We start from the raw sequence: 9,928 nt of genomic DNA, 5'->3' as shown, positions 1-9,928 counted from the left end.
AAACAAAGCCCCCCAAAACAAAAAAGTCTAAAAAAAAAAAAAAAAAAAAAAAAACTAGTAATTGTATTTCTTCAGGTTTCAAGTGAGAACTTTACCAGTCTTCGCAAGGTGTTTAAAGAGGTCGGCTAACGCTCGCTGCTTCTGCATGAGAATGTGCTTGGCTTCTGACCGCTGTTTCTCCTTCTCTGCTGAGGGCTCCACATTTAAGCTCTGCAGCTCATTCACAGTGGAAATCACTTCACCTAAGGGAAAACAAGACAGAAATACAAAAATCCCAGGGACTTATTAATGTGTTTAAGTTACACAATTCCAGGGAACTTTAAGGGAAAGCAAGGACCAGGGACCATTCACCTTCATATGCTGGACCCCTAACACAGTCCCTAGCATTTGGTACTGCTCAAGCAGTATTCAAACTAAACTGGTCAAGATGCATGGAAACAGAAAAATAAGAACAGTGGATTTAATATCACTTAACAATAAACAACAACAACAATGAAAAATGGTCACTCTTTCTTAATTAGGGACTTTATAATCAATCAAGTAAAAAACACTTACTGAATACCAACTATGTGCAGTGTAGCAGATTAGAAACTTTGAACACTTGAGAGAAAATTCTGATAAATGTAGTATGTGCCGAGTTCCTAAACCCCAAAAGGTGGCATGATTGTTAAGGTACTGGACTCCCACACGGCCAACTGCGGTTCGAGTCCCAGACCTGGTGGCTTGCTTTCTCACTTTCACTTTCTCTCTCCCTCATGACTATATGTGCCCTATAGCAAATTTAAAAATAGTAATAATAACAAAGTAAATAATTATTTTTTAAAAACCTTAAGCCCCATTAGCTTAGAATGTCACCATATTTGTAGATAGGGCTTTTAAAAAGGTAATTAAAGTAAAATGAGGGTGGGCTTGATCTAGTAGAACTGGAATCATTAAAAGAATGAAGGGAGAAGGGATTGCAGCGTGGCCATCCCCCCTGGGGGGTGATTTCTAGCTTTCTATCTCTGTCTCTTTCTGTCTGTCTGGCAAGTGCACGTGCCCTATAGCAAAAACCTCCCCCCCTCCCCCCCAAAAAAAGACACAGAGGGTGACTGTGTGAAGACACAACATGAAGGTGGCCATCTGCAAGCCAAGGAGAGAAGCCTCAGAAGAAATTAAACTTTCAGCCTCTAAAACAGACCATAAATTCTGGGCGTCTCGGCTCTCCATCTGTGGTATGTGACTAAGGGAACCCCCACTGCCAAACCTAGGCCGTCATCAGATGAGTGCCAAGTGCGTGGTGCACATACAGACGCCATAGAGGAGTCAGAGAGGAGGAAAAGCTGAATATCACGGAGCACGTACCTTTCCTAGGAGATGCACAGGGTTCACTCAGGACAGCTTCAAGTATCTTTATGAATTTAAAGAGGCTCCTAACTCCAGGTGATGACAATGATCGGGGCAGGAGCAGGCTACCTTGAGCTATGGACAGCAGGCTATTCTCCTAACAAGTTTTAAATATTAAGAGCTCCCAAGCTCAGACTGAAGGCGTTTTAAAGAAAGGCCAGCCTACTCCGATATCACTCACTGGGAGGAAGAAGGAGGGCATAGTAAAAGGCTGCTACGGGAGTACGGTCTATTAAAGTCTAGATTTCCCTCCCCGGCCACTGCTCTGGAACACCACAGCACAGGTCAGGCTCTCACTTTCCCTGAGCAAGGACAGCCAGGGGTGTGACACTGCCACACTTCTCCGAAGTGAAGACGACAACTATAGAGAATCATCCTTCTCCTTTCCCTCAAGTGAAACAACACTGTGAGAAGTGGGGACAGCTAAGAGACTAGGAAATCCATCTCTGTGCCCCTTTACCCATGAGTCCAACCAACAGGAACCAGTGTACACAAGGTTCTCGTAGACAACGGCCTAACACTGCTGATGGACATGAGTGGAGGACAAGATATAAACTATGGTAACAGTTTACACCTTCTCAGTTGGCTCAGTTCTGGGCTCTGCTGCTTTTTAGCCTGCTTACTTACTCAGGTAACTGTTCGGCACTCTACGAAACATCAAAATAGGATGTAGGTACCACATCCCCAGCACTCCTGGGCCACCCAGGGGAAAGGAGAGTAAGTCCCACCCTCACACCTGGCTGAGGTACCCACCAGTGAACTGATCGAGGCCCTCCACTAGGTGAGGCAGAGGGCTTTCCTTCATGAATGTCCGGCACATCTTCCTCATTCGTTTCAAGAGCTTTGGCAATCGACGCAAAAGGTCCCCCTCCAAGGACAAAGTAGCAGTACTCTGACACTGTTCGGGAATCGTGGACTATGAGACAGAATATGGGTTAGTCTCATTGCCTAGAACAACTGCAATAGTTTTAACCCTCACAGATGCTAAATTTACACGCTGCTCACACATGTGGGCACAGACACACACACACACAGAGAATTCAGCAAATACTAAATTTCATCACGTCTGAAGAGGAGAGGAAATGTAGAGCCACTAAAATGACAATAGGCATGTGCTGTGGGTTTTTTTAAAACTGCATTATTGCTCCACACAAGATCACTGTAACATAGGGGCCTCCCCGTAAACCCTTCCCCAACTCAGCAGTGCTTTCTATGACAGCCAACGGTCACGAGGAGACTCCAGCTCTAATCTGTGAGCATAGCAGAATGAATAATGTAGCCACTGTCCTCAGGGCAATGAGCCACACTGCGCTTTCCAGAACCCACAAGACAAACGGATCCACCAAATCCTACTTCTGTCCTCCTATTCCTGACTGACTGTTAAATATCAGAAATCCAGGTATGTAGATAAAGGGAAGAACTTTCATCTATCGGAAGTGTATTTCTTATCCCCAAAATAAAGTTCTGGAATTCCTGTGCTGTCATCATTAGTGTATCAAAATATTTTTTCAGAATGACAGAAGCAATGAGCTGAGAGGAATAAATAAAAAGAAATTAAATTTGGCAGTCATATCTATGCAGCCTTATAGATACATATTCAACTTACATTATGTTTTTAGAACTATTAAAATTATGAAAAATAAACCATGGACCTCCATTACTAAAATATGAACCCCAGAGTAGAAGATGTAATAAAAAGGCAATAGTGATTACTCTTTTGAGGAGTGCTCCCTGTTCCTAAAGCTCCACACCCGAAAAAATGAAGCAGGAACACCCATCTTTAAACGGGTCTGCTCACTTGAGGAAGTTTGTGAGCCAACTCTTAATTGTTGATGTTTGAAATTGGCATGATGGGAATATTTACACCATGATACTTAGGAACCACTACAAAACATGTATGCAGTAATGTGACTGCATACATTCACCCCTGTGTAACAGCAGCCTCATGTGCTAGCACAAAGGCAGCTTCAGTGACACATTCTTCAAATACTTCGAATCTTCCTTCAAAGGTAATAAAATGTCTGCAAGTAAGTAGCTATTTCCTACAAGCTAACATTAAACTTTTTAGCAGCGGATCAATGTTTTCTTACCTTACTGTATAACACTGTCAGACAAAACAAGCACATGATATGTATGTCCAAAGAACATGATATCATAGGCATTTTTATGTCTAATTCGCAGGGCACCCCTAGATCCTACCTGACTGGCTCAGGAACAAGCAAGCATTATCCCATAAACTAGTACCTGCCCTGGTGCTGGCCGTGCCAACAAGGTCTCCCTTAGTGCTCTGTTCAGACTCTGAATAGGGGACGTCTCGCTCGCAGCTGCATCTGTTGGTAAGAAGTCAAGCTGTTCTTCTTTGTCACTCTCCACCAAGGATGACCGGCAGGGTTCACTTAGGACAGCTTCAAATTTCTTCATGAATTTAAAGAGGGTCCTAACCCCAGGTAATGACAGGTAAGAAAAAGAAGTTAGAATACAAAGTGAGGAAATATTAAAGAAATGCTTCTAATGTATATACACATAACTTAATAACCTGTATCTTTTGTATACAATGATCTCCTTAGATAGCCATAATCATTTTGTCTAAGACAAAAGGTATGGCCGACACTGTCACCGCCCCTCCCCTTTTTAGAGGAGAAAACCAGAGCCAGGTGGGTGAGAATGCTTTGGTCAAGGTTAAACAGCTGGCAGTTGGCAGAAGACTCAGCCCTCTGGAGCACAATCTTGCCTTGCCTCAAGGTATGCTAACTTCTACAGGCAGACTTTGCAGGGACAGTGTTGGGAAGGCACACCAAAACAAACTAGTGGGTTTCTTTTAGAAGTTCAAATAATTTGTACTAAGTCAGGTCATGATAACAATGCAGTCTTGCTGACTGCCACACAGAATTTGGAGCTTAGGTCACCCAGTTGTAAAGACTGAATAATTACCTGTGTGTCTTTTCTACAGATTGTTTAATGGACCAGAAGCTGACATCATTCCACTTTGATATCTTAACAAATTCCTGTAAGACAAAAGAAGCTCAAGGAATGGCTTTATAACGCTAAATGTCATTCTTTTTCTTTATAGGTCATCTGTTTGCCTAAGTCCAGAGCCCACTCCACCCCAAACCCAAGACTGTGTGTTGAACAAGTCAAACAAGCCTATAAGAACCAGGCATTTGTCCCAAAGCAATGCAAGAGTGCTGTTGCTAGAATCAACAGTTCACTTGATACCTAACCCGGCCTAGAAACCATCACAGCGGCTGCATCCTTTATTTCAGATTGGTGCCATAACCACTCCAATATAAAACACGGAGGCCCCAGGTACCTGGACAGACAACACGGTGCACTTTGACGGCAGGCAAGGCCAGGGGAGCACAGACAGACCTCTGTGACGATCCTCCTGCAGGGCCTCTGACAGGGGCCCACCCCAGCCCCTCAGCATGGCTGAGTCAGCAATGGAGCCAGTGCACAAAACACAAACCTTCCAACCCAGTGAAGACTACTTGGCAGCTGCAGTGCTCCCCTCTATTCCCTTAGCCCTGGCTTAACTGTTAAACAGACAAAAGAATAGAACTGGAGGAAAAGAATATGTTCATTTCGTTCTCCCCAAAATTGATTACGATAGCTGTTCATCTTACTTTAAGTTCTTTTTCTAAGGGGGTACGAAGTTCCACAATTTTGGCCTGGACTCGGTCGAAGAATTGCTTGTAATAATTGTACAAATTCCATAGAACACTGCAAAGTGAATCTGGAAGAAATGGAAAGAAAACAAAGATATCACCCTTGCTATGTACGCTACTGCTCACCTGTGGGCTTCACATCTCAGTGCTCAGACTTCCTCATTATTCTTCACGCTATGAGACTGCAGCCCATTTCACAGGGGATTATTTAACAGCTCACAGGGCACTTGTGTGTGCTCAGCAGTTCCTAGAGGTACCAGCTATCAGCACGCTCCCATTTCTCATTTCTGCTTGTAGCAGAATTTTTTATTATACTTTTGTTCTTGAAGATGATACACTCAGAGATTCAGCTAAAATCATACTTTCAAACACTTTCTCTGAAGCTTATTTGTAAAGTCAACAGAAACTAGGTAGGCCTCTATTTAAAAAAAAAAAAAAAGGCATATTAAGAAGTTCACCTCAACTGCTCATCCATGTACAATCTACATGCATTTAACCGTGACAGGATTATCCAAATTACTGCGGTCAGCTTATTTGTAAAGTCAACAGAAACATGGTAGGCCTTTAAAAAAAAAAAAAAAAAAAGGCATATTAAGAAGTTCACCTCAACTGCTCATCCATGTACAATCTACATGCATTTAACCGTGACAGGATTATCCAAATTACTGCGGTCAGGGACGGTAACTGACAGTAGGCAGTTTTACGTGCAGTTTCTTGATATATGGCAGTGCTCTCACTATTATTAAAGAACACACTAATGGTCTGGATCGAGCAGCAGCTGTGCAGGACACACACAGTGCCTAGACAGAAAGATAGGCTAACTCTACACATCTTCACCTGGCAACTAACTTCTGCTCAGTTCACTGGTCAGTGATTGTAATCAGTCTGTACTTCACTTCGAATGTCCTTCTCTATATCAAATGTGAATCATTACACTAAAGTTAAGTAGAATAAAACTGCCTAGTTTAAAACCAATGTATGGGGCCAGCAGGTGGCATGGTGGTTAAAGGTGCTGGACTCCCACAAGGCAGACCGGTTCAAATCCTAGACCTGGCAGCTTGCTTTCTCACTTTCCCTCTCTCTCTCCCTTTTTTTTCTTTTTTTTTTCCCCACCCACTCTCTCTGGTCAAGTTGAAAAAAAAAAAAAAAAAAGTAAATAAAGTTAAAAAAAAAAATAGGGGCTGGCAGATGGCATGGTGGTTAAAGGCACTGGACTCCCACATGGCCAATTGTGGTTCAAGTCCTAGACCTGTTTTCTCGCTTTCTCGCTTTCTCACTTTCTCTCTCTCTCTCACTCTGTCTCTCTCTGGTCAAATTAAAATATACAATAAGTAAATAAAGTTAAATACAATAATTCTTAACTGTCTCTCTGTCAAGCACCCACGTCCACAGCAAAAAATCTCTCCCCGCAAAAACAAAAAAACCAACAATAAAAAAAAAAAAATGTACAAAAGGATACCTATCTCAAGAAGAATTCAAAACCTACCTTAACAGCACAATATAACTGTAGAAAGAAAAAATCCTCACCCTTTCCTTCAACTTGTGGCATCAGCAAGACATGACAATGGAAAACCAGGAGCATCTGAAGCCGCACATGGAATTCTCCCAGCGAGGATCCTTCAATAAATGCTTGCAACGTGCTGACCAGCAACATCAGGGTCATCTGTTTGTCATCTAATTTAGGGGTTCAGAGAGGAAAACATATTACGTGCCTTCACCAGAACTCCCTATTCCTAATCAGCATGCAACCCACTACAGGACACAGTGAGGGATGGCGGTCAAGGGGAGACCATGATAAGGACGTGAAAGTAACAGCTACACACAGGGTATGTGCCAAACGCATTCAGAGCTAATTATATTGTAAAACCAAATTATAAGGTGTTTGTTCTAAGTATGAAATAAAACGTATTTAACTCAAACATGTTATCTACTACCTACTACTGAGGCAACTTTCACTCTGACATGTCTCATGGACATAGAGAAGAAGAAACCCTATCATGTGACTGGCTATCTAAACTATGAACAAATCACTTAAAGAATTATACGGCTTTCTTGGCTGACCTCATAGAAATATCATGAAGTCAGATGACTGAGCCCATGTGATACCAGCTAGGGGAAGAGAGAGGAGCAGGTAACTCCTACACTTTGCATCACTTGATTCGGCTGAAGGCAGTGGACCACCGGGCATTACCTTCCTGTTCCTCAGTCTGCTCCTGCATGTGCTTCTCAAGCATCTGATAGATGGAGAACCAGTGCTTGGTGGATTTCTCAGTGTGGCGCTTCATAGTATTATCCAGACTCATGGACCAGCAGCTGAAATACAAGAGAAGAAGCATTTAGGGAAATTCATTCGAAGTCTTATGAGATCACAGAAGCAAAATTAAATAACAACTCTCTCCTCCAAAATGAAGAGGGAGAAGCTGCCCAGTTTGCTGTCTCAAGAGTCACTTACTTCAGCTCCAGTTTACGCCACCGAATGATCATCTGACTGACCAGATCGAGATGTTTCCGCAGAGACAAAGCTCGACTTGCATTCTCCTCCCAATCCTTAAGAACCAAAGAGAAAGTTTACTAATGCCTTAATCACCTACTCCTTTGAGAACACCTTGTACTTTTCTTGAATGAAGAACACAGGCCCCTTAACTTTTACCAAGAGCAACAATGACTATGCATCATGTATAGCTTCACATTCTTTCTTGTCATGTGACAGAACTAAAGCCAAAGTTTAGTAACAGGCAAAAAGTACAAAGTTTATAACCTAGAGTCTGAATCTTTGCTGTTAGCTGTTTGATCTTGAACTAAGTCACATGATCCCTGCCTCTCAAAGTCAAAGGAATCCGCCACCTCAGAGGCTGTGAAAGGACTGAGGTGGCCAACGCACGCAGGCAACTTAGCTGGGCTGAAGAGTCACCTGAACACTTGGCAGAGTGAACCCTCAGTACTAGTGGACACCACATCACATGCGCACAAGAGGCAAAGCAGCTCAACCTCACCACAGGGGTGACAGCTTCTGATGCACTGCCCCACCCTGGGCTGGGAAAACCTGGGAGATTTTCCCTTCCTCTACTCTAATCCAAACTGTAACTTTCTGTCTTTCTAACAACGAAGGTGCCATAAATCTTTCCTTAATTGACTACATCCTAAAAAAGAGAATCATCTTACCTGTGCCTTTGTGAGCAGAATCTCCAAGCCATTCAGGAACTTTGAAATGGGACTGGAAAGTGGGAAACTACGAATTCTGTTCATTACAACCAGCAACTACCAAAAAAAAAAAAAAAAAAAGTTTGGTTATCTCGGCAGAAATACCAGTGACCCAAGGTCACAGGGTATTCTAAAGAGATGCCTGACCAGCTGTTTCACTCAAATTCTCAGCTCCAATATCCCCGATCAAAACTGTGGATGAAAATTGCCAGCCAGGGCTGTGCCTCCTAACCAAGATAAATACTGTAGTTGCTGCATTACTCTAGAAATAAGCTTAAGCCTAACAAGATAATTACTGTTACACTCTCTGCAATAAGTTCTTATAAAACTGCCTGAAGACCACAGAACCATGTCTGAGTTAAGCTGACAATCTTGAACAAGGCCTATCTCTAGTACATTTAAGAAAACCATGGAGCCACCAGATGGTACAGGCATTATGTCACTGGACTCCCACATGGTCGAGTCCTGGACCCGGGTGGCTCAAAAAAAAAATCACACTGGGCGCATATGCACGTATGCCCAAGATCTCAGGAGGAGAAGGGATTGTGGAATGGCCATCCCTCCTGGGGGGTAATTTCTAACTTTCTCTCTCAAAGTCTGTCTCTCCAGCAAGCACACAAGCCCTAAGGCTAAAATCTCTTTAAAAAAAAAAAAAAAAAAAGGAAAGAGAACCAGGAGACCCTTACCTTAGCCCCATAATTATGTAAATAAACACAGCAACCTAACAGCATTTTAACATGAGGACAGCAACCACTGACCAAAACCAGAAATTATCAGAATCCCTGGGAACCAGCAGTTAGCATAATGGCTATGTTGTTGGACTCCCACGTAGTCGACCGCGGTTCACGTCCCGGACCTGGTGGCTTAAAACTCACGCCAGGCACGTGTGCATGCGTGCCTAGGATCCCGAGAGGAGAATGGAGGAGAAGGGATTGCGGCTTGACCATCCCCCCTGGGGGGTGATTTCTCGCTTTCTGTCTCTATGTCTCTCTGTCTGTCTGGCGAGCACACGCGCCCTATAGTGAAAAACCTTTCCCAAAAAAAAGAGATTAACAGAATCCCCAAACATCATTTATCCAACATTCAGGGAGTAGTGACTCTCTTTAAACCTGGTTTATACATACACATATGTGCAAGTGAATGTCCCCTGGAGATGACATGAGGCCACATCCTCAGTATAAAAGAGATATTTTGGGACCAGCAGTTGGTGTAATGACTATGTTGCTGGACTCCCATGTAGTCGACCTTAGTTCGAGTCCCAAACCTGGTGATTTAAACTCACGTTGGGCGCATATGTGTGCATTCCCAAGATCCCAAGAGGAGAATGGAGAAGGGATTGTAGCGTGGCCATCCCCCCTGGGGGTGGGGAGGTGATTTCTCACTTTCTGTCTCTCTCTTTCTGGCGAGTGTACACACTCTATAGCAAAAACCTCTCTCCCTCTAAAAAAGAAAGAAGTACCTTGGGCAGTCCGCCCACCACTGCTAACTGCTGCCTTACCTGTTCAAGTGCTGGGTGTTCTGGCCAATCCTGCAGCAACTGACTGACAGCCTCTGAGAAACCTTGAAGTACAGGTTGACACTGCCGTGCTTCTATGACGTTGGGGTGCTGGTAGAAATCATAAGGCCCACTGGGCTTCACCATCAGGTCTGAGGCCACCTCTCCAAAGAGAGTCTTA

At 43.4% G+C, this 9,928-nt stretch overlaps 1 protein-coding gene and 1 long non-coding RNA gene across 3 annotated transcripts in view; one reads left to right on the top strand and one right to left on the bottom strand.

The window, feature by feature from the left end:
- The window catches only part of LOC114009181 (uncharacterized), a 33,502-nt gene extending 28,504 nt beyond the window's left edge, over positions 1-4,998 (top strand). For both annotated transcript variants that reach the window (XR_003550640.1, XR_003550641.1), the window contains exon 3: positions 4,457-4,998. This is a non-coding gene — a long non-coding RNA (uncharacterized LOC114009181). The remainder of the gene's footprint in view (positions 1-4,456) is intronic.
- The window catches only part of MDN1 (midasin AAA ATPase 1), a 188,372-nt gene that overhangs the window by 42,631 nt on the left and 135,813 nt on the right, over positions 1-9,928 (bottom strand). Inside the window, 10 exon segments of the mRNA XM_006156121.3 lie at positions 96-242; positions 2,140-2,302; positions 3,631-3,823; positions 4,318-4,391; positions 5,010-5,119; positions 6,579-6,725; positions 7,243-7,364; positions 7,504-7,598; positions 8,214-8,309; positions 9,751-9,928. The exon segment at positions 9,751-9,928 is cut by the window's right edge and continues 11 nt beyond it. Of these exon segments, the coding sequence (XP_006156183.1) occupies positions 96-242; positions 2,140-2,302; positions 3,631-3,823; positions 4,318-4,391; positions 5,010-5,119; positions 6,579-6,725; positions 7,243-7,364; positions 7,504-7,598; positions 8,214-8,309; positions 9,751-9,928 (1,325 nt within the window).

This window comes from Tupaia chinensis, unplaced genomic scaffold, assembly GCF_000334495.1.
Source record: "Tupaia chinensis unplaced genomic scaffold, TupChi_1.0 Scaffold000478_3, whole genome shotgun sequence".
Lineage (NCBI taxonomy): Eukaryota > Metazoa > Chordata > Mammalia > Scandentia > Tupaiidae > Tupaia > Tupaia belangeri.
This window is presented reverse-complemented; position numbering and strand designations above follow the sequence as displayed.